A 24,140-nucleotide genomic window follows, 5' to 3' on the forward strand; every position below is an offset into this window, starting at 1 on the left:
TAGGAAGCAATGTTTTCAGTTCTTAAAAGTTTTGTCTGGAGGCTGTGTGGATGGTGATGAATGATACGTTTTAAATGTGTTGACTGAAACATTTTAACTTTTTTTTTTTTTTTTTTTTTAAACCATAGCAAGGGCAGGGAAAATACTATGAATCATATTTTGTGCTTGAAGATCTCATGTATGGGGTTCTTAGAGTTCACATCATTTTAGTAAGAATTAAAATACCCTGTCTTCAGCAAGATTTAAAAATTTGAACCGTATTGGACACAATGTTAAATACAGTCTGGGCTTGCACAGGTGTTTCTGGTTCCTCTGTCACCGGTAACATTTGTCTTTGTATGGATGGAGCCAGTTGCTGGGGAATTGGGACATAAGAGTCATGCCTATCACTGCCAAGGCTTGTACCAGCTGGAAGCAAATCGTGAAGGTATAGATGTAAGGGAATATGCTGTCAATGTTCTCAACTTCTGTTACAGATCACTTCACGTTTTTCAAAATTGTGTTTTTGTTTGTGGTTGACAGGTAGTCATCTAAACAACTGAAGCTGCCTTTGCCGGATGTTAAATTAAAAAAAAAAAAAAAGTGTCATGTTCATCTGGTACTTGCTTGAAAAGAATTCAGCCTTTAGGTCATATAGATAACAATATTTCATTCAAATTTCATTTCATATTTATGCTGTTGCAGGCTGTGTCATGGCAGGCTATGTTCCCTTTGTGCAGAGAGCCATGTTCGCAGTCTCAGCTCGTCAAAATGATTTCTCTTCCCTGCAAGCATTGCTCCTGTCTTTCTGCACTTAACTTCAGCCATCTGGTTTTTATCCTGCTCCTTATTTCTTGCAGGCACTGTTTTGTCTGTCCAATGGCACTATTCCTATCAACTGAAAGGAAATGTGTGGTGAAGTATTATAAGGACATTGCTACCGGGCCTGCTGTGACATAACTTTTCCTATGGAATAGGAGAAGATAGTGAAACAGGGGCAGGAGCTGATGGAAATCACCTGAATCACTGCGTTAACTGAGCAGAGAGCATTCCCACTGAAGAATGTGCTTGGGCAGCCATGGCAGCCCTGTAGCAGGGGGCTGAAAGGGGTGCTCCTGTCCTCCATGTTGTGTCGCGTGTGTCGTCGTCCTGTGTTTCCCCCTCCCCCCCCCCCCCCCATATAGGCTGTCAGCATCTTGAAGGAATTTCTGATAGTTCTGTGGGCACACTGCCACTTTGGACCTTTTCCTGTAGGTGTTAGAAACCCTTACTTCTGTGCTGAAACTCTTTTTGTGGCACAGTCTAAAGCTAGTCCTGTATTGAATAGCAAATACATATGTCATGCTTACTTGTTACTTGCTTGAGAAAAACATGGTCTTCATAAAAGAGGTGAACGTGTAATAGTTTGAGAGACTGCCGTAATTGCTTGGGAAGAGAAATGGAGATAGGTAATAATGGATGAGGTTTCTGGTTGAGTATATGTCTGACTTGGGGGTACTTCCAGGGTTTCATTCAGAGAAGGATTTTTACTGGTGGAGGGATCTCACTGTTCTTGTTTGGTTTTTACCACAGCTCTAAGACTCAAATCTTCTGCTATATGTGACTGAATGTCAGTCACAATTATTTGTTCTTGTTTTAAATTTTATGGCGACTGCCGTGGTCTCTGATGTTTCTTTATGCCTGGTAGTCTTTGTCCATCTCTGCCCTACCCAAACATATGGGGTTTTATACCATTTAATTCACGATGGTTCTTTACAATAGATAACACTGACATTTGGTTAGTGCAGCCTATGTTTATAGCAGCTAATCTAAGGTAATGAGTTACAGTGATGGTTCATATGCAAAGTTACATAAGTGAGAGACTTAAACTTTTATGATAAATGGCTATGATGTTGTTTTAACTTGTATTTTTGCATAGCTGTCAAACTAATGCTTATTGTAACAACTGTATGATAACTGTGATTTAGTTAAGGCTTAATTTTAAATTCTAATGGATTTTTGCATAGCTGTAGAAACTCTAAAAGTGCAGATTGTGTTTCAGAAAAGCATAGAACATTTTCTTTCATCAAATGAAATTGTTCTGAGAGGTAAAAACAATGTTTGTTGTTAAACACATTTCCTTCAAAAAGTTCCCTATGGCGTAGTATTTCAAATGTTGAAAGGTAAAGCTCATAAACTGTGATTATATTTAGAACATTTGCTATTAAAAGAAAAGGCACAGAAGGATTAAATAAACTTTATGAACATATGAAAAGATAGGTCATTATAAACTATGACAGAAAGTTTGATAAGGTTTTAAATCTGAAACATTTATACACACAAAATAACACACAGATACTCTACCGTGTAGCACAGATACCTTGCAGGGACTTGCTAGCTTTTGTTGGTTTTGGTTTTTTTTTTTTTTTCTTTTTTAACTTGTTTTAACCTGCATTCAGTACACACTGAAATAACGGCTGTGACAAGGTCCAAGATTGACTGAACAGAGAGGCCGAACACGTTCTTGCTGTATGCCCCTCAGCTTTTCACAGATGTAGATGTACAGTCATCTTGTAAAGTCTTTGCTAAAGTTTCAAAATGAGCCAGATAGGCTTGTTTGGAATTACGTGCCACTTACCTGTCTTAAGTTTTAACAACAGCTTTACATGAAGCATTTTAAGCATTTTATGTCACTTTGATGCAGTGAGAAATGGTGATATAGAGCAGTGTGCAGAAGGAATGAGGTGAACCTTAGTCTGAGGGTGCAGTTACATGAGATGACTGAACTCACTGCTCAGGCTCACTGCTGCTGAAAGGGGCTCCCTTCCTCCTCCCTTGCGCTGGCTCTGGTGTTTGTGCAACTGCACAGCGAGCTGATCTAATTTGTTGATCCACGAGAAAACTAACCTGACCGAGAAGGTGAATAGCTTTCTTTTGAGTTGGAGAGCTGTGCTGGTGAACCTGTGCTGTCAGACAGGAATCCAGAGGGAGCGCCAGGGACGAGCAGGGAGCGGGGCTGTAAGGAGTGAGAGCTGCACGACCTCTGCAGGGACTCTGCCCTGCGGTCCCGGGCGGCTTTTAGATGAGCTCAGCCTTGCTATGTCACTGTCTTCAAGGAGTGTCCCACCCAAATTGTACCGCCTGGTTCCCTACCAGGAGCATTTAGTAAGTGTCCATATTAGTTGAGCGCTTGACCTCTCTTGAGATCACCTAGAATGATATTTCAGATGTGAGCCCTTTCCCATGGAGCCAACAACTTCAACGCAGGTTACTGAATATGTTGTTCTGAAAGAAACGGGGTTTCGTATTCTTCCACCTATGCAAAAAGTCTTTCAGTCCCATATATGTATTTTACCTTTCATCCTGTTAACTTTAATTGTAGGCGTTTACTTTATACCGCCAGAGAACAACCTTTTCCCTTTGTTTCTTCTGTACTTTTGCCCACCTTTTATTTTTTTCTTGGAGATGCTGTTGATTCTGGCATGATGCTGTCATAGGAAGGAGGTTGTTTTTAGAAAAATCTTTGTTCCCGTCAGGAAAAAAGCACCTATGACTGGATTATATTCATTCTAAACAATACTAGAGCTCCTTGTAGAGTGGGTGTATTTTCCTTGGATTTTTTGATTTCTTGTATTTAGTCAAAGCAGTCACAACTTTGCATGTCAAAAAGTTATTGTGTATGACAAGTGCCTTTTCCATACATTAAAAAACAAACAAACAAAAAACCCCAAACAAAAACCAGTTAAAAGGCAGCACATTAATAGTCTCACTTCAAACCTTCCTTAGCAGCCTGAAGTGTGACAAAAATAACTTGGAGCAGCATGCAGGTTCAGCCTTTCCAGCACAGCATTTCTTGCTGTACCATGCAAGTGACAGAGAAAGGAAAATCCTTAGAATTTTTAAGCAAAGAGAAATAAAGCGCCCAAAGAGGATGGAGCTCTTAGTTATTAAGTACTAGATTTAGTTATCTCACTGGGCAGATTCCATAGTTTTTGGTTTTACTTCTGCTGATCTTTCTGTCACCTCTTCTTACACTACGTCCTCATTTTATTACTCTGAACGGACTGTTGGGGATGAATGGACACTTAGCGCATCCTCAGAACCTCTCTCACCATGGCTTGCAGTAAATAGGACAAGGAGCTTTTATTCCTGAATCCCTGCACACTTGGACTTTCTTATTCCAAAACAATTCAGCAAGAACCTACGTACGTTTAGACAAGCTTTTATTTGCCCACGTTGCTCTTCTTGTTTTTCATCTTCCCTCTACATGCCTACCTCCATTGCTTGCTTAGGACTTGTATAAGTGTAACCAATTACGCTCAGCAGGAAGAAGGCACCCTTAGGCATCTTTATCTTAGAGTAATAGTATTTACATAGGAGGATACTAAGGAACATTTATCACTTAACCCTGTATGAGTTATACTTGGGGCTGTCACACATCTAGATTTCATTGGAGATAGCCCTCTTTTTCACTTGGCGGAGTTGTGTGAGAAGAGTTCCAGGGCTCTGTCCCTTCATATAGTGTTTCCAGATGTCTGGCAACTTGTTCTGAAGGCTTTTGGACACCCAGAAGATGCCAGACAAGTGGCCGCTGTGCCTGCGTGCTGCGTGTGCAATGGGGCTGGCGTTCCGTGGCCATACTGAATGTACCAGCGTGTGCCGCGTGTTCCATGTTGCACTTTTTTCGGACCAGGAAATCCCTTTCAGAAATACGGCAACTTAATGTTTCACACCACATCCTGTTTACTCTCTCTCTTCTTCGTGTCAAAAATTCCAGTGCTAGACAGTGAACAATCCTTCAATTCCTATGTTCCTCCCATTTCATTATTCTCTACTGAGTCTGCCAAGGGTAGGATTTCTGATAGGTTTTTCTGGATTGTGAACATTTGCTCATTTGCTATACAAAGAGTGATCCTAGAAAACTAACTCCTTAAGACTCTGAACAGCAGCCATTTGTTAACTACCTTCAGTTGTTGCTGGAACTGATGACCTGGAGGTTACCGATGCTCAGTGCCACTGAAGAAAGCTGGGATTTTCTTCTTTTCCTCTGCAAAAAGCTCCCTTTTGTTATTCTCTTTAAATGGGAATACAGGTTTTTCACCAATTAAAGGAATTTTTTAGTTTGTATGTGTGTACCGTTTTGATCTCTATTAATACTTGTTTTTGTTTAGACATCTGCCTAAATGCCAGGAAATCTTAAATCAATACCTGGGGCATATTTAAGGAATTTGGTTTATATAGTGAAGTTTCTTCCATCTCAAAATAAATGCCATGTAGCTGTAACTATTTTTCTACAGTTTTGAACAGTGCATGTTTTCTAGTTGAAGCATTCACAAGCAACTGGGTTCATATGGGATTTTCAGCTAAATAGTAACTGGTGACAACGTAGTAGCCATGTTTCTAACCTCTTTGCAAGGTTAGAAAGGTAAATTTAAATCTGTTTTAGGATGAAGGGAGCACTGATGAAGAGGTGTAAGAGCTAAATTCAAGGACTACGCTAATTTTCCTTATAAAAGTAGGTAGTAACACTCTGTGATGTTTTCTTTAATGTAAAGGACATTTGCTGCTGCATTTTACGATGAACTGTGTGTTGTTCATATGTTAGATCTTTCCCGGGCACACCTCCTAAATTGGGATAGAAGTGGTGTTAGTCATAGGGATGCCTCTTTATTGAATCTAAAGGAGCTCATATGAGCTACTTAGCCCTTGTAGTGTGTTTTGGGATGGGGAAAACACTGTACTGAACATGTAGGTGTGCTGGAAGACTTAGAGAATATTTAATGGCCTTGAATTGTAGGCTGTAGAGATGAGCAAGGATAGTAAGGTTTGTGGTTTCAGACGTAGGCAGTGAATAGATGCCTTGATCCTGTGCAAGATCCTGTGCGGCTGTGAGCTGTGAAGCCACTGATCTTCACAGTGGTTCAGTATGTTGCATACTGAGTTTTTAGAAATTTTAACTTTGTGAAACCTTCCCTATTTCGGTACTGAGTGTTTGAAACTCGGTTCTGAGGGCTGACTTCTGTTGTAAATCTGAGTGGGCTAGTGTTTGTGCATTAGTTTCCTTAGACTAAAGGAGAAGGTACTTTGTTCATTACAGAACTGTAAAGCGTTTGGAGATTTGGTAATGAAAAGAGGTGTTGCCTAAGGTGGCTCTGTCAGTCAACAGAACATACGTGCTTGCGCCTCTTACCTCTTTTGTGATGAATATGTCAACTTCAGCATTGTCTTTTCTATATAATTGGAAAACAAAGGGCTTATTAAGAAATGGGATATCACGCATTCCTATGATATCCCAAAGGTAATACTCAAGCTTGCCACAAAATATGGCACTGTAGTAACTGGCAGGATAAAGGTTGAGAAGCATTTCAATAGCTGAAATGAATTGTATTTTTAATAAGGCACTGATGTGGTTAAGCTGCATCTTGAGATAATGCTCTGCTGATTTTTATATTTTGAAATAAAATTTTATTATTAAAAGTAATGAAATCTTCTTGTGCCTATCTCAGCCAGCCATAATAGATGATCATGCTGTGTGGTCAACCATTAATGCTGTGATGATCTTGAAGATTTTTGAATATCTCCAAGTACACTTTTGACAACAGAATAGCATCACATATTGGAGAAAAAGTGCTAGATTTCCATTGCTGTCTGTTACAAAAATCTTTGAAATTGTGAGTAAAGTTCTCTAGGAGAGAAGTATTACGAATTAAAAAAAAAATCACAGCTATTATCTCCATGCTGGGTAAAGAGAACATTCTTCTATAGAGAAAAGGTAAGAGAAGAGGATAAGTAAATGCAGTGACAAAATAATCCAGTGCCTCAAAAGGTGAGAAAAGAAGATTGCAGTTCTTTCCATGGTGTAAACTACACAGACCATAATGGGTACTGGTTTTTCTGCAGGGAGCAGTAAAGTAGAAGCTGTCAGGGAAGATGTGTGAACCCCCAAAACATTGCTTGACAAACGAATGGCTTAAAATTATTTCTGACACTGCATTATAATATAAATTGGCTGGTGAATGTGGGCATATCGGTGTCTGTTCAGATGTGGGGAGTGATGATATTGAGTTAATGAGGACATCAAAGTTAGGCTTCAATATTCAGAGCAGGAACACTGAAGGCTCCTCTCCAGACCTTGAAATCTTGAAAAGTGTATCAGGAGCTCAAAATTGGCATTATTATAGAATAGTTTAGGGAGGCTGTAGCCCCGTTACAGTAGGAAAGGGGGGAGGGGAGTGAGTAAGCTGTAAAGAACTTCTTAACTAGTACAGCGCTCTATGGTCAGTTTTATTTGCAATGTTCAGATCTAAACATGGTTGGCATTTTCTCCTGTGGGATGTTTTGTGTAATCAATTTTAATCAATTCCTTGAAAATTCCTGATAGGACACAGAGCGGTTTCCAACAGAAACCTGCCTTGGTGCTGCCAGCCCCAGTTGCCCTGCGGGGTAACGGCCGGAGGGACTGCGGTGGTGCGGGGCTGCTGTGGCCAGGCAGTCACCCTCAGTCCTGCAGCCCTGCTCCTGGGCATGCCAAGGGGAGCCCGAAAAGCCCTGGATGCTCCCCCGGCTTCTGGGTTCCTGCTAGAGGGCTGGGAGCTTTGGAGTTTCCATTAAAGGAATTTGAAGTAGTTCATATTTAGAATTTTAATTCTAAATTTAAAATACCTTCGCCCTTTTTTGCCTTTCATAATGTATCTGATTTTTGTAAGCTGCAGAATTTCTTTTAGAAACTTGCTTTGGTTAGGCTACTGAGAATTTCAGTCAAAGCCAAGAGAAGTGGTAGCGATATTTGCCAAAACAACAACAACAAAAGACTTTTTGTTAAATGTACTGCATTTCAACCATAGATAACCTCCGCAAAAAGATAATTTACATTGTATATCTTATTAAAAAATAAGAACATGAGGTAGTTTGTCCAGTCCTTCCATAGTAGCTGAAGTTGAAGTTTATAAATAGCTCATTTCTATCTGAATATTAGTTTTCACATACATAGTTTCAAGACATAGTTTAACTGATTTTTATGAAAATGGAATTATAACTGTTATTAAGAACTCCACAGGTTACTTAATCAGACAAGCCAGCACTTGCACTCAGGTATTGAAGTACCAGTAAGACTATTTTGGCTTTCCTGAAGCGGTTTTGGTTTTATTTTATTTTTAAAAGGATCAAGCATAAAGAGTTCAGACACATTAACATGGGAATAAAAGGGAGATGGACCTTTTTTGTCATAAAATCTTTTTCTTCTCTTAAGACATGACGTGTGCGGGTAAAGAATCACAGGAACAGCATGAACTTCTGCTCATTCAGGCAGTTCCCTGCATGTAATGTTCTACCTCAAAATCTTTCTTAGAAGCTCCTAGAAAGCGAGGAGGTAATGAGTGTTTGCTCTCGCAAGTACCTTGAGGCAGTCTTTGGTCCATGTTGTGGTGGATGTTCTTGGTGGCTCTGCATATGAATTGAAGTGGGAAATTAACATAATAACTTCATCTTTAATGAAAGAGTAAAGGGTGATTGCCTCTGGTATGTTACGATTTGATATATTCTACGTTGAATATGTAGTCTGTAATTACATTAAAAGGGAAGAATGTGACATAACCAACAGGCAGTTGAGATTGTCGATAAAATACTACTCTTCTGTGTTTTACTGAAATATCGTAGTACTGGAGTCTGATTCTGTATTTTCCGTCTTTCTAAAAGTCATCTTCTATCTTGCAGAATAATATTATTAGATAGCTAATAATCCTTTAAAATATTGACATCTATTTATTTTTTTAATGTGATAATTCAAAAAGAAAGCCAGGGAAGTGCTAAAAATGTATGCCGTTCCTAAAGGAACGCTCTACATAGCTTTTAAGAAGTATTAACTTTAGAGATGCTTTTCTTCTAATTTCTCAGTGGTGGACTTTATTTTTCAAGTAGCAGATTATTTTTTCTTTTGTCTTGTGGATACTGTAACTGTTCTAGACTGTTAAATATTCTTTGTGCAAATGTCGGCTGAATCTTCAAATGTTAAGGATTGTCTTGTGTCGTATCATCTTGAGAGGATCAGGGGAATTAGATGCAGGGAGTAGCAGGCTGGTTTCCATTTTTTCCTGAACCTGCCAACATTTGCAAGCTTTGAACCAATTTTGTTCTTGCAGTGTGTCCGTCGTCCCCCGTCCCCCCCCCCCGAATGTCTGTGGCTGGGATATAGAGGTGAAAAATCACACACTGTATACATTTCTAAATAAATATTTTGCACTGAAATGAGTCTCTGGGCTGAGCAGGAGTTTGTTTTCCTTTGTTTTCTATTGGAATTAATTTCTGAAACGTTTTCTGTTATCTGTATGGGCTTGTTTTTAAACTTCCAGAAGTGCGTTGGCCGGTCGGTTGGACAGGAGTGTGTTGATGTGACTAACAGTATTAAACTCGTTTAAGTAGCAGCTTTCTTTCTAGGCATATCCTTCTGTCCTTTATGATGCTGCTTTCTTAGTCATTGTTTTTTAAAAATAGAAGATCAAACCCATTTTTGGCTTAAATATATCCACGTATAACATTGCTTTTAAATTTTAATTTTATTCTGAGCTTCAGATAGACAAACCCTAGTTGGTGAATTACATTCTAGTCAGACTGTAGCAAATGGTGGTGAACTCTGTTGCGGTTAGAATGGGCAGCTGAAGCGCATGCTGGCTAAAAGGCCATTTACCCTCCATTTTATCTGTATTAAATTGAAGTAATGTTTCCAAGTAGTGCTCTTCCATTCTGTCTCCATGGGATGCTGTGAATAAAGGCAAAATAACAAAGCTAAAAATTTAAGCAAAATATTAAATATTGTATCTAATATTAAAACAATTCTAAATATGAACCCACCAGCAGATAATGCAAGCTGGAACTGTATTTTACACGTTTAAAATCAAATATAGTGGGCAAAAAGAGACGTAAGCTGCATATCAGTTTATATATCTTATATTTAGAACAGTATTTTTAATATTTAGAAATATGTTTGTCATTTTTGTGGTGTTTGGATCTTAAGCGGCTTTGCTTTCGGCCTCTGACTGGAACTCGCTGGTGCGTAGCTAAGGAGCTGGTTGAAGAGAGACTGCGTTGCCAAGTGTCTGAGCTTTGGGTAGAGGGGGAAATTTGAGGAGTACTTCCCCTAGTTCGCGCACATCTCAAGTCAGATAAAATGCAAAGTGTGAGTTTTAAGGTATTTCCTTGTCAGTACGAGGCTACCGCCGTTTTTTTTAATAATCTCCTTTTGGGTGATTTAATTAGAAGTGGACCGTATGCCCAGTTGTCTCCCTGCAGGAGTCGGGAGGCTCCTCTTGTTTTCGGTAAGGTTGAACAGGCTGTCCAAAGATGAAATCAAATCGTTTCCCTTGTCTGCCTCAAATCCGATCACTTCCATGGTGCGCGCTGGGTTGTTGCCTTTTGTTTTGTCGGGTTTGGTCGGTTTGGATCCCAGCCTCGTGAGCCTGCGCGGGAGCCCGAGGCTGGGGCGCTGAGGCTTCCCCTCTCCGGGCGGTGGGAGCGCGGGGCCTTCCCAGTGCTCCTGCAGTCAGGAGCTTCCTGTGCAACTGCTTGGCTTGTAGGTGTCCGGTTTCGCTTCGCGCGCAGCCTGCACCCTTGGAATACTTTGAAAATCCTCTGTGATTTAATGTGGTTTCTTAGCAATTTTCCTTTATATCAGAGGCAGAAGTTACGAGTGCCTCAGAACAAAAGAACAAGGTATTGCACCCAGAAGTATCCTTTGCTGCTTAAAAGTCCTGGTCTGCTTTTCACGTAGGCATTATACGTTTCCCTAGAGCTTGAATAATTGCTGTTACTAAACTTCAAAAAAACCCCAAACAAACAAACAAAAAAACAACAACAAAAAACCAAAACACACCCCCCCCCAAAAAAAACCCAAAACCTTAAAAATTGCTAAGCTTTAATGAAAATTGATCTAGAAAATAAAGTAGAAAGATAAAACCACTCTATCATCATGTAATGATACTTTTTGTATCGAGTATTAATTAAAATAAGATACTTGTTTAAGGTGTTTTTGTTTCTGTATTTCATTCTGTATGGATGCCTGGGAGAGCAAGGTTATTTGAAGAAAATGAGAGAATTAAAAATAAAGGCTTACTTGTATGTGCAGTGCTTATTGCAACTAAATTTTGTTCCCTTGTAAAAGTGATCCTTCCATCTGAGTTTGAAATTGAGAAATACATCTATGCCTCAAGTAAAGCGCAAGCCAGATAATTGCGTTGGCAGGTGAGGAGGGTGCCGAGTACAATGCAACCCAATAACCTTCTGCATTTGGAGACCTAAATTCATATGAAACTATTAGATTGAAGAATGCTGTGGAAGTAAATTATTGTAAGAACAGCAATATAAACAGGTATGTGAAGAGTTGATTCAGGAAAGACTTAATACAGGCTAACTAAAAGGAGCTGTAAATCAAGGTTGAGGTATTTTAGTAATAACTAAGTGCAAAGACTATGCATTTTCTTACAGAAATTTTACTGGAGAGATAATAATCTTCTGTTAGCCCAAGTGGTGGAGCTGAAAAAAAAACAGATTAACATTTGCGTATTGACTTTCATTGTCATAAGGATTTTTTGATTGCAGCATTACAGCAATGACAAATAATGATGGCTCTTTATAGGACATCTCTAAAAGGACACTTAAATATTATATTAAAATGGAAATGACCTTTTCAATGAAAAATACTTCAGGGGGAACTATTTTCCAAATTTGTATGTCAAATTTGTATGACTTTCTAGCAGTAATCACTCTGTTGTGCAGTTAACTATGCCAGTAGCAGTGAGAAATCACTGTGATGTATCAGTGATAAGCAGGAGGTGTTTTTGGAACACTATATAGCAACTAATGATAACAAATAGCAGCACACCAAGTAATGTAAATGTGTTTTCTTCAGTAACTAATCTGACATTTCAGTACAAGTGAGAACTCGTGGAATTTTAACAAACCTGGAAACCAGAATACAAAAGGCTAGATAGCCATAATGTTATTTGCCACACTTAATGTTTTTTTGATATGCGAATTACATGCTGTATAAGTTCATCTGTTTAAAAGCTAAATTTTATAAAAAGAAACCCTAAGGCAGTAATCTTCTTTCAGATTGCTCTGCTTGTGTTTAGGATAAGCTTATGTAAACTGAAGGCATATATGCAGGGTTTTTTTTTTTGAGATAAGAATCTACATTCCAGCAACTAGTAATTATACAATAAACAATTAACTGTTCTAATAAATACAATGTTTTTATTGAAAGACCCATTCATTTTTGAGGTTGCGGTTGCATTAACTATGACCTGGGAGTTCATATTAAAAAAAAAAAAAAGTCATCATATACTTTGAGTATTCTTATGATGCTCATAATTACTGGAATTTTGAGATTCTAGTAATGAACAAGGTTTTTGAGATACTAAGTCTAAAGGTTATTTTGTATCCCAGTGTTAATTCCATCATCCTCTGTGTTACAAAGTCTTTGTTTAAGTTTCTTTTACAAGTGGCTTTTATCATTCAAAGTGTTCTGCCTCAAATCTACAAGATTGTGTTTTAGGCTGTCTTGTAGTCTTTGTGTGTACTGTACCTTTCCTTTACAAAAAAGGTGTTTATTGCAAGGGAGTGAAGAGGGGGAAATGAATCACAGTCTTCATCACACAACCAGAATAAGTAGAACTTTCAATTTAAAAAAAAAAAAACAAACCAGCAGACTAATTTTTCAATTTCCCAAAATTTCAGGTGGTTAATTAAAAGTAAAGTTCATCCACTTTTTGCTCATGAGCTTCTACTGTGACATTGTAAGAGGAGGAATGATGCAATATTACTTGATGTAATCTGTACTGTTTTTTGCGGACCTCACCTCATCTGGAAGGATGTTTGCTGCAAAGTGTAGGCCCGCTTGCCTAGAATACCACTAAAACGCCAAACATGCCTCTCAGCCTGAAAATACCTGAAATGGGAAAAGGAAGGTGTTCTGCTGTATCGGTGATATATGTAGTATGACTTCATGGTTTGCCTTTTAAACATATGTGAAAGCAAAGTCAACATCACATATTTTTATGTAGGTAAATGCTTTAAGAAAACTTGAAAGTAAAACTAAGTAAAACCTATTACACATGGGAAGTTTTCACAAGATCAGGGCTTGTGTCGGTGAAGAGAACTCTTGCTAACAATGCATGCGCTACCATGATTCAGTTTAGAAATGTATTTTCTTGTGTAGCACATTTTTATTTTTAAAAAATCTGAAGAAAACGTGTCCTAAGCTATGTTTTTTCTAGCTAGGTAAGTTTGTTAAAAAAAACCAAATCACCTTAACTTTAAAATTTGCCTTGTAAAAATATTTGCATTTAAATTGGCTTTATTACGTGCATAATGTTTTATGTGCAGAACACTATTGTAATTTTTTGTCTGGAATAATTAAATTGTTTTAATGCTGTAAGTCAAAAAATAACCTACAGTGTCATGCAATCATGCCTGCCAGTTGTCCATAGTAATGATGCAAATCATTAAATTTCAGTCAGCATATAATAGAAATCAGCTGCTGAAACAGTGTTGAACTGCGCAAAGATCTATGCTCTACAACATAAGCACGTCGACGTGCTGACTCTGAATTGAGGTTTGGCTAGTCTCTAAAAGGTAATTATTGCTGTGAAAGGTGTTAAAGCACTAGACAGTGACTGCAACTGAGAAAAGCAGTAGCTAAGAGGTTGGTTTTTTTTTTTTTTTTTCCAAAGGATTTTAGTTCATTCTTTGTGCTTATGCCTTCGTCTGGTATGTTGGCTATAGGAGCACTGCTGTGCTATAAGCAGCTGAAATGGAAAATCTATCCCTGTTAGCGCATCTCAGGCATGGAAGTTAGTCTAAAATGTTGTGTACCTTACAGACAGGCTCTTGCTAGTTCTTAATGCGTGGAGGTCACAGTGCTGTTGCAGGCCACTGCCTCCTCTTGTCATCTTAATGAAAATGAAGCAAATCCAGTAGTGTTGCCAATTTTTATATTATTTGGTGACTTCTATAGAAGTTCCCATGATGTCATGATTCCTGGCATCGAGTGTTCAGTTTTTCCCTTATGCAGAGTGACTGCCCCCTCATCCCAGGGGATGAAAGAGAGTAAGGGAAATTTCCCTTACAGTAGGCAGCAGGGACTGACTGTAGGTTAGTCTCACTGTGGGTTTCGTCATTTGGGTTTTTTTGGCATCTGTTTACAATTGAATTTTGAACTTAAAGCAATCTCACATGTGCACCGAAGTAAGTAGCAGCTACCTATAAACTTAACGTCCAAAAGGCAAGAAGAGAAGAAGATAAATAGTTAGTTGGTCATGCTGGCTTTCATTTTTTCCATTTGACAGGTGCTGTACAGAGCTGAATCTGTGGAAGCTTGAAAGCTTTGGGATTTTGTTTTGCTTCCCCCTCCTTTTTCTGCCTTCTAAGTTGGAAATCAATAGCACTTTTGACAAGTTCCTAATGTTGCTTGATATTTAGATCGCATTTCTCTATTTTCTGCATTATTGCTTTTGCGTGGGCCCAGACACTGTATATTTTCAGTTTGCTTCTATTAAGCCTGATTAAAACATCATGTTAATTTAGATGACTCATTTCAAAATGTTAAATGAAAACTGTGGATCATTAACTTATTTAATGCTAGGAGGTCTGAGGGCTCAGATTTGTCACTTGCTCGTGGCTGTCACTGTCAATTTTGTTAGAATTGTACCAAAATTAACAAAATCTTTAAAAAACTGTTGCTCCCGCAGCTTCCTAGACATTCCAGCCTTTGTATTAAATGTAGTCCCGTAAGTTTTACTGGGATCAGAAATTGAAATGTTAAAGTGGGCATGTATTTGTAGTCATCTGCTTTGCAGATTTTACATCAGTAAATCATTACAGAGTGTTCATCCAGTAATTCTTAGAGTTGAAGACCTCTGTCTTTCTGACCTAGTCCTTTGTAGACTTTTCCATGTTCAACTTTGGTTTTTGTAAAGGTGTTTTTTTCCCCTTTGGCTCATCAGGTTTTGTAGCACTTTTTTTAACTGCTTAACATTTTTAGTGATGTCCTAGCACAACCACATCTGTCAGACCTTGGGCCTGTGTTCTCTTTTATTTCTGCAACTTTTTGGCTTGTGGTTGGGATTTCATAGTTGTACTTTGTTTCTATACCTGTATATTTTTGTTAATCATGTTTAATTTCTTCCTTAGCTTAAGCTATGGAGGAGGACATTCATCACATTCAGAAACAGATCTTCTTCACAGACAGACATACACAGCTTCTCATCAGCTTCCTGGATACTCTACTACACACCATCCTACTGGTAACTGTCCATATCATGAGATTACAGCTTAAATAACTAAAGAAGAAAAAAGCCTGTCAAGTAGTTTAGATTCAAGTTGATGAGTTTTTATAATCAGAGGGAATTTGGCACGCAGGTGGTGGTAAGTAGTATTAGAAAAGCTGAGTTTGTAGTAGAAAGTTAACAATCGGATTTTAGCTTTTATCAAAATGTAAGCAGAAAGGAAAATATAAGAGGGGGTTATGCTCAATAACTTATTGTTGATTCTTAAAGAAACTGTATTTATTCTTTAAAATACAGCTTTTCAGAATTTGGCCTATGCATAAGGGCCAAATGTTAAGTATGCCTCAAAGCCAGCTGCAGAAATCATGCCAATTCTTTTAGACTAAAGCAAATAGCAAAGCTAATGCAAGTTTGAACAGACTGTTGCTAGTACTTACATGTGCAAACTAAGACATAGTGCTGGGGGAAAGTTAAAATTTACTTTAAATATATGAGCAGGTTAGGCGATGTTACATCTGCATCAGGATCTGTCTGTGATCCTGATGATACCCTGTTTCCATGTCAGGAGAAGACAGGGCATGACCTCTGCACGCTTGCTTTGCAACCCAGTTTCTAAGGAAAGATATTTGAACTCATGTGCTGGCTGGAATCTGCAGTCTCTTGGCCAGGTCCTCGATCAGGACGATGGAGGGTCAGAACTGGAGAGAACATTTCCTGACATAATCTCAGTTACTCAAAACTCTGGATCTCTCCAGTGCTTTGCATTGAGCTCCCTGCCATTGAAAGGTGTGAGCAACAGGGAACACACAAAGGTGTTTGTTGAACCAAGGAATGCAACCAAAACCCCTTTTCTTGTGCCAGTCCTACAGAGAAGTCCAAACTGCTACAAGCTGCCCAAAGCGGGGAAGCGTTGATACAGAGAAGTTGAATCCATTTCAGAAGGAATTGTGAATGTTTAAACAGTTCATGGAAAAAGTGGAACAGTGAATCTTCAGATGAAGGGAAAATTTTATTGGTTGACCTAAATACTGTTTTTAAGCATGATATTTGACATACATTTAATAATAGATTTTAAAATGTATACTCAAGTTCCAGTTTACGGTTGCAACACAGTTAAACACTGAAAAATCAATGTACTTTAATAATATTGCTAATGTTTCATAAGTTATTTTTAGTGAATTATGAATGTATATCCTTATTACTTGATTCAGCTTCTTACAAGTTCATCTGAATTGTCTGTCTGTTTTGTTTCATTTCCCTCCGCTCTCATCTAGGTCTTTCAGGAATATTTGATACCAGTATGCACAGTGCTGGAAGTAACACTAAGGAAACTTCTTCAGTTATGAATTTTCTCTCTGCTATTGAGTCTCGTACCGCTCAGGCAGTCTCTTCAGGATCTACCCTTTTACCACAATTCAGGGCTCCTTCCTGGCAGACAGGTGAAAAATTTCTCTTGAAATAAAATTTCGTCATGATTATATTGAATGTTTAGGAGAATTTGAAACAAAAATATCCTGACTAGCTGAAAAGGCTACATGTCTTCTACCTCTTTTCCATCTGGGTATTTAAAAATCTCAAAATCAGTGAAATTATATTAGCAGAAGAATTATATCAGAAGAAGAATTATATGAGCAGAAGTTCTAATTGTTTAGAAGGAATTTAGATATATAGGATATTATTTTGTCTAATGGGTCAGATTTATTCTTCAAGTTTGGAATTAGTCTCACTAACACCATAAACATATTCAGGTACCTGTACACCCTAGCAGATCTTTCATTCTCAAACTCTGTTCCCTGTCATAGTTCTTCTTCTGTGATATTACTACTAAAAGTCTGTGGATAACCTCAGCCCCTTTGTACACAGAAGTAGTGAGCAAGGTGTTCTTAAAAAGAGGGTCTGAGGTGCATGTGGCATGGAACTAAGTGATCTAATTTACAAATAAACAAACATGCAATGTTTTCTGGCAGACTGCCTGCCTCCTATAAACCTCCCCCATCTGTCAAGCCTTCTGTGCAGAGCAGGAAACTTTGCATATTTTGAGCTTGCTATAGACAGCCACACCAAGATAAGTGTTGCTGCTGCATCTGTGGGTACCTTCAAGTTATGCTTAATCTTATGTAGTGATTATGCAGCTGTGCGGTGAATCAGATTTATTCACTGATCTGACAGAAAACGTTTGGGTGGGTTTTTTTTTTTCCTTTGGTGGGATGATTTTTCACTGTATCAGCAAGCTGATCTGTGTCTCAGTGCAGCTGTATGATCACTGGTTCTGATTTAAGGGAGGAGGCATAAGGTAGGAAGAGGGAAGAGTTGAACAATCCTTTCGTTGACGGTTTGCACTTGGTGCGTTAAGTGTAATGTGCAGCTGCATTCTGTGAAGAGCTACTCAAAAAGTTGAGAAGAGAGAATGTGGCTTTTTATTCACCGTGGACAAAAGCAGATATGTGGGAGCACAGATGAAGATGCACACTGTTAGTCTGTCAAAAAACCTTAATATAAATCAGTGGTGTTTAGAGTTGTGATGACCCATCCTCGCATCAGATTGTCAGCTGGGAAGAAATCTTTTTTTCTCTTCGTCCTAGCATTTTCTCCATTGCAGCCTGCCTAACAGTGAATTGTGAAGAATGGGGAGACATGCTGTGGGTCGGGTTTGATGTTGATACCAGTGATTGAGAGACTTCTCAGTACTCATTACTAAGAACTCATCAGTAAGCCCATTTTCAATATTACCAGTTCTCTGAGCTTTCTGTTGTCCTTTAATAATACTTCTGCTTTTCTGTATCCCTCAATCCTCCCAAGTGTCTTTTGAGAGCTTTGTCTTCTACAGACTTTTTTGATGAGAGAAAACAAGTGCTCTTTGCTCTTCAAGGTGACCTTTCTTTAGAAGGGTTTTTTTACTTTGGGTTTTTCTCCAAACGCTGCAACTGCTGATTTTGGGGGGAGAAGAGGAACAGTGTGTTTGTTATATTGTCCTACCGAGTCTTCCTTTGGTGTGTGGGATGTGTTATCAGTGTTTTGATTTCCTAGGGTAGTGGGGGTGTCTGTGCACGCAACTCGCTACCTTTGCGATACCTTTTGTCTGCTCCTCTACAAACGCAAAATATAAAACCCAGCAGTTCTACCATAATAGTGCTTCTGTGACTGGCTCTTGTCTGGTTTAAGAAATTACCTGCATAGTAGGAAGGGCTTTAATTTATGGAAGAGGAGGGAAAAATACAGGTTAGATGAGAAATGAACATCTGCAGTTAAAATAGGTATAAATTCTTCCCCTTCTTTGATGCTTCTGGATGCTCCTACCTTTGTGTTAGTGGTACAGGTCAGTGAAACAGAAGGCAGTTGTACATGATGTTGCAGTTTTTTAGAATGGGGGGGAGTGGGGGGGAAAGCGTTAAAACACTGCTTATGCTTTCTCACTCCAAAAGACCTTATTGTTGACTCATGAAAAATACCTTTGCATTCCTTCAGTATCACATCTCTTCATATCAGTTTGTCTTGAACTGAAAGGGAGAAACAAAGACTTTCTTTCGCAGCTTCATCTGAAACTTCCAAAGCAATTGTGTGATTAAGTTACAGTCAGTCTAAGAGGACTTAATATATTTTAAAATGAAAATTCTTTTTTTTTTAAACTGAAGTATTTGTCTCAAAACAAGCTTTATTTACGGAGAGATTTTTTTTTTATTTATTCTTAAATAATCCAACGCTAAAAGCTGTTTTAAGTGTCTAGGAAGAACTGAAAAAGGTCAAATTATACCAGTGATTTTAATTTTTTCTGATTTGCCTACCCTTGTAAATTTCCCAGTGGAAACTGATTCCTTTACAAATTCCCTCACAAGAAGTTTAAGCCTCTCTCAGAATAAACTTGCCTTCTTCACTTTTGTTCATAGACTTTGGAAATAGTACACAAACTTCACTGGTACCTACAAGTTACAGGGTGAAAAGCACTGAATGATACGGATCACCGCTGTAAGTCCCAAAGCTTGCAAGGGAATTTCACACTTCTATGTCAGCTATAGTAGTATATTCTGTTGAGAAATCTTGTTTAAGCCAGGGTGTCATACCAGTGTCCAGATGCAAAGAAGTAATAGTATACCTTTCAGTTGGATAGTTGCTGTTGCACTGTGCAGATAGTTGCTGTCTGTGGATATTTTGGACTCACTTTAGAAAGCATACAAATCATATTTATTCTTTGTATTGAAAGTCAAAGCACTCCTTTAAGAAACATATATTGCAAAGTGTATAGGCCGTTAGCTATTTCACTGTAAGCTCTGAAATGTTTCACATAAAGTGAGTTATAAAAGTATTGGTGAGGGCACATGCAGGAGATGGAATTGTTTTTTTAACTGCATATGTATTACAGTTGGTAAGGTGTAATTTTGCCTTTCTACTATATATTAAAGGTGTCCAGGGCTTTTGATCAGTTGTCCTCTATTAAGAACTTTCTTTTTAAACTGAAATAAAAACTAATAAAGAGCCTTCAGTTTCAAAGCAGAATTAATCTTGTGCAATTTTTTTTATCCACAATTTGCATCTTAAGGATATGAGTTTTTTTCCCTTGGCAGTTCACTGTAGGTATAGAATTTGGACTTCTTAAAAAAACCTGCACTTCCAGTTTGAAAATTACCCACGATAAGTGCCTCCCTTTATATGTTTTTGTTGAAAAGGGTGGTGATTCTAAAGAAGGCTATATTTGTAAATGCTGTAAGATCTTACAGTTAAATGAGTTATAGAAATGTAGAGTGTTGTAACTTGTAAAGCTCCCTTATGCTCTTTTTCCCTTCTTGTTTTGTTTTTGTTTTTTTCCAGGTATGCATTCCTCAACAGCCACAGAACTGTTTGTTACTGGAGCTTTGCCAACCTCTGGAACATTTCCACCAACATCTGCTTTATCAGCATATCAGCATCCCAACACTTTCACCAGTAGAAACTTTGCTACTACCCCTTCTCTTACTCTTCAAGATACTACTTTCAGTGCTACATCAAATGGTCTCTTAACTACCCATGATCCTTTATTACAGATTAAAACATCGCAAGGCACTGTTCCAACTGCGTTGACATTTGAGCGCCTAGGCAGTTCTGTTTTAAGTACCAGTATACCACCTCAGTCATCAACATATCGTTCTGCTCAAGAATCTGCACCCCATCTTTTGCAACCTCAATTTAGTTTGTTGCCTTCAACCCTTGGAGGAGCTCAGCAGGTTTCTCAGGCATATAGCACATCTGTCTTTACTGGTTCCACTGCTTCTATCGATAGAGCACTTCAGCGAGAATGTAGTGTTATTAAACACCATCAGCGGCCTTCAAGTACTCAGTCTGTTCAGGCTCAACTGACTGTTTCACAGCATTCCTTACACAGCTATTTAACAAGTACAAGTGGAGTTAATTTTCAGGATACATCCAGGCACTCAGCATTATCCTGCAGTCCAGCTGGAGATGTTACTCAGGTGAGCAATGGAGGACCACAGCAGAAGACTTCTCAAGTCACAGTGGAACTTGCTCAGTCATACACATCTGCAATTCCATCACCTGGTTTTCCATCTGCTTCCACAGCAAAAGTGAAAAACTGTTCCATGAAGCAGCCTCCAAGGTCAACGAAGACCCCCAAACCTCAAAGTGTAGCTCCCACTGTGCAGACACAAAGCTATGCCAAAACTGCACAAAACCAGAGTTCTGTCATTACAGGCCAAGCACAGATCTATTCTACAGCACAGCTGCCAAGCCTCTTGTCGGTCAGCCAGTCCCAAAACTATGTTTCATCCCAGGCTCAGAATGTGCCACCTGTCAGTCACTCACAGGATTTCTCATCCAGCAAGGTTGAGAAGCTGCCCTCCCTGTATAAAACGTTGACTTTTTCTGGGCAATCGCAAACTATTACTTCTGATAGTCAAACTCTAAATTACTCCTCAGAGGAACAGGTATTGACTTCAGTTCCAAACGAGAGCTACTCTGGGCAAGCGAGGGAACTTTCTTCGGTCAGCCAGTCTCAGAGCTACTCTTCTAGTCACTCTCAGGGTTTATCTCCAGTTAGCCAATCCCAAGTTAGTTTTTCATCTCAATCACAAGTTTTATCAGCTGTTAGTCCTTCAGAAAGCTATTCTTCAGGGCAGTCTTTAACATTAACATCGCCTTCTCTTTCCTTTAATGCCTCTCCTCGGATACAAACTCTTCCAGCCTCGAGTCCTAATCAGAGCTATATTTCTTTACATTCTTCTCAGAACTCTCAGTCACAAGAATCCTCCTCTCCACAGTCTCAGAAGTTTTTGCCGTCTGTCCAGTCTCCTCCTTTTGCATCCCCGGCTCATTCGCAGACACTGCAGAACAGCAGGCCTTCCTCGGAAACAAAGTTGTATGTTAAAAGGAAGTCTGACTCTAATTTGTATGCCTCATCAAAACAAGAGGAGGAATTATCAATGCAGGATATGCAGGCATTGCAACAGCAAGCTTCTCTTGAATCTTCCACTCAAAGGCTAACCGATGAGGAAATGAATGCTCAGGATGCATCCTATAGGGTCTCAAAAGCGGATGACAGATACTCTCAAAGTGTAATCAGAAGTAACTCTCGTCTTGAAGATCAAGTTGTTGGACTTACTCTTCAAGGAACAAAAAAAGATGAAAGAATGGTCAGTTCTGTGGAACAGCTTTCCCAACATATTGGCCATATTACTAGCCTAAGCCATGATATAAAAAAGACAGCTAATTTAATGCAAACCACACAAGTAACTGTGAGTGCTAAAGAACTAAACCAGCAACATTCTCTTATGCATAAGGTACATGAAAGTAAAGCTCCAGAACAGCAAGGCCAAGTCATTAGTACACCATCGCAGGTTCAACCTCATGCTTTAAGACATGGTCATCAGCTGTGTTTGCCCAGTGCACAGGTACTTCTGGAATCAGCCTGTGACTTGCAGATTCTTCATCAGTCAATACTGCAGTCGGGTTTAGGACAAGCAAAGGCATCACCACAAGTGCAAAGAATCCAGAGTCCTCAACAGGTGACACATCCATTCCTTCAGATGGATGGTCATATTATTCAAAGTAATGGGGGTCATTCTCAGCAGCAGCTTCATACTCAGAATTCAGAAGTAATGAAAATGGACATTTCTGAGCCCTCAAAACCACTACAGCAACATTTGACAACAAAAGATCATTTCACTCAGACAAATCAACACGATTCAAAAAATCAGTTTGTTTCTCTAAGTTCAATATGTTTCCCAGAATCTATACTTCTCAGTGATGACAGGAATATATTATCCAATGTAGATGACATCTTAGCAGCAACAGCAGCAGCCTGTGGAGTGACACCATCTGACTTTGCCAAATCAGCTTCTAATGAAGAGGAAATCCAGTCTGTTGAAAACAGGGATGAGTCTAAAACACAGTTCCGATCAATGGATGTAAGACATGTGTCTTCTGGTTTCAGTGCCTCACCTGCTGTAGTTGGAAAGCCAGCAAGCATAGGTAATATTTCTCTGAATGGAGGCCAAATTACTATAAATCTTACACCAGTGTCAACAATACAGACAAAAACTGTGAACCTTGATCAGCAACACATTGAAACTTCTGATCAAAATGTACCAACGAGAATGACCTCTCCCACCCTTGGCTCTGGCCAAGAGGAGCAAGAACAAGGGTCTGTTCCAGTTAAGAAACAATCCAGCATCAGTCATGAATCTGAAGAAGATAATGATGCTTCTGCTGATGGTACACTGAATGCAAGAGAGACAGAATTTATTTCAAGCGGTAAGAGTCTAAGTGAAGAAAGTGCTGCTTCAGAGAATGATTTTAATATGGGTGGTGATGATGGTACAGCAGCAGGTAACCAGTCAAAGGGTGCATTGCAGCCACTATCTGTGCCCCAAAGTGGAGACGGAACCATTAGTAGAACTGAAGAAGAATGCCAAGATTTAACCCAAGGGAACCTTCAGAAGAAAAAAAGCAAAGGAAAAACCCAAAACAAAAATGCTGCAGAAGATGACAGCGCAATTCAGAAACAGGTAAAAAGAAGTGGACAGTGTAAACGTCAAAATTCAAGAGGAAATGACTCATGTTTGACGTACTCTTCTCCTGTTGCTGAAAGTTGTTATGATACTTACCAGCATCAGGAAAGAATGAGGCAAAAAATTAAAGAAGTTGAAGAAAAACAGCCTGAAGTCAAAACAGGATTTATCGCATCTTTTTTAGACTTCCTAAAGTCTGGGCCTAGGCAACAATTTTCAGCTCCGGCTGTACGAATGCCAAACAGGACTAGGCGACCGGTTACCCAAATAGTTCGTGCCCCTTGCCTACAGTCCTCTGCAAAGCCTCAGCCAGCAGCAGCAGCAACACCTGTAGCTGCTGAGGTTAGTGGAGAAAGTCCAACCAAAAAAGTTGATGAAGAACTTAAGAAAAATTTAGAAACGCTGCCTTCATTTTCTTCTGATGAAGATGATTCTGTGGGAGGTAACCACGATCTTCAGAAGAGCATCTCTACTGCATTGTCAGCCCTGGATGATACATCTGACAGAAAGAACAAATCAGGTAAAACGGTTACTACAAGTGCCTATGTTGAAGGATATTTCTGTAGCTGATGGGGAAAAAATAAAGAATAATTTTAGCTATCTTCAGGTAAAGGTTTTGATTGGTTTTTGTTTTAATCACAGCTGTAATTAAGAGTTCTGTTCAAAAGGTGTGTTGACTATGAACTACACTAGTGTTTTCCACAATTAGAAAATACGTAGATAAACTTTTTCATGCTACTTCAGTAGGACGCTTCTAATACCAAAAAGTTACTTTAGCCCAGAATTGGAATAATGTGTCTGTTCTCTTCTCTAGCTTAGCATGCTAAATATGATTTTCATCTGAAACCTCAACCAAAGCATCATGTCAAAGGTTTTAAATCTATTTTAAAAAAATTCTAGCAAGAGAACATCT

The 24,140-nt window shown here is 38.9% G+C and overlaps 1 protein-coding gene across 4 annotated transcripts in view; it reads left to right on the plus strand.

Annotated features, from left to right (window-relative positions):
• Positions 1-24,140, plus strand: part of QSER1 (glutamine and serine rich 1) — a 44,330-nt gene that overhangs the window by 2,400 nt on the left and 17,790 nt on the right. For 3 of the 4 annotated variants that reach the window (XM_087743930.1, XM_087743938.1, XM_087743957.1), the window contains exons 2-4: positions 15,139-15,251; positions 16,508-16,672; positions 20,037-23,747. In XM_087743930.1, the coding sequence (XP_087600056.1) occupies positions 15,139-15,251; positions 16,508-16,672; positions 20,037-23,747 (3,989 nt within the window). Of the gene's footprint in view, positions 1-15,138; positions 15,252-16,507; positions 16,673-17,830; positions 17,942-20,036; positions 23,748-24,140 lie in introns of those variants that run through there. The other variant, XM_087743946.1, reaches the window with a different exon arrangement.

The sequence above is a fragment of the Nipponia nippon genome, unplaced genomic scaffold (genome assembly GCF_047370975.1).
Source record: "Nipponia nippon isolate SJK-2023a ecotype South Korea unplaced genomic scaffold, ASM4737097v1 scaffold_10, whole genome shotgun sequence".
Classification (NCBI taxonomy): domain Eukaryota; kingdom Metazoa; phylum Chordata; class Aves; order Pelecaniformes; family Threskiornithidae; genus Nipponia; species Nipponia nippon.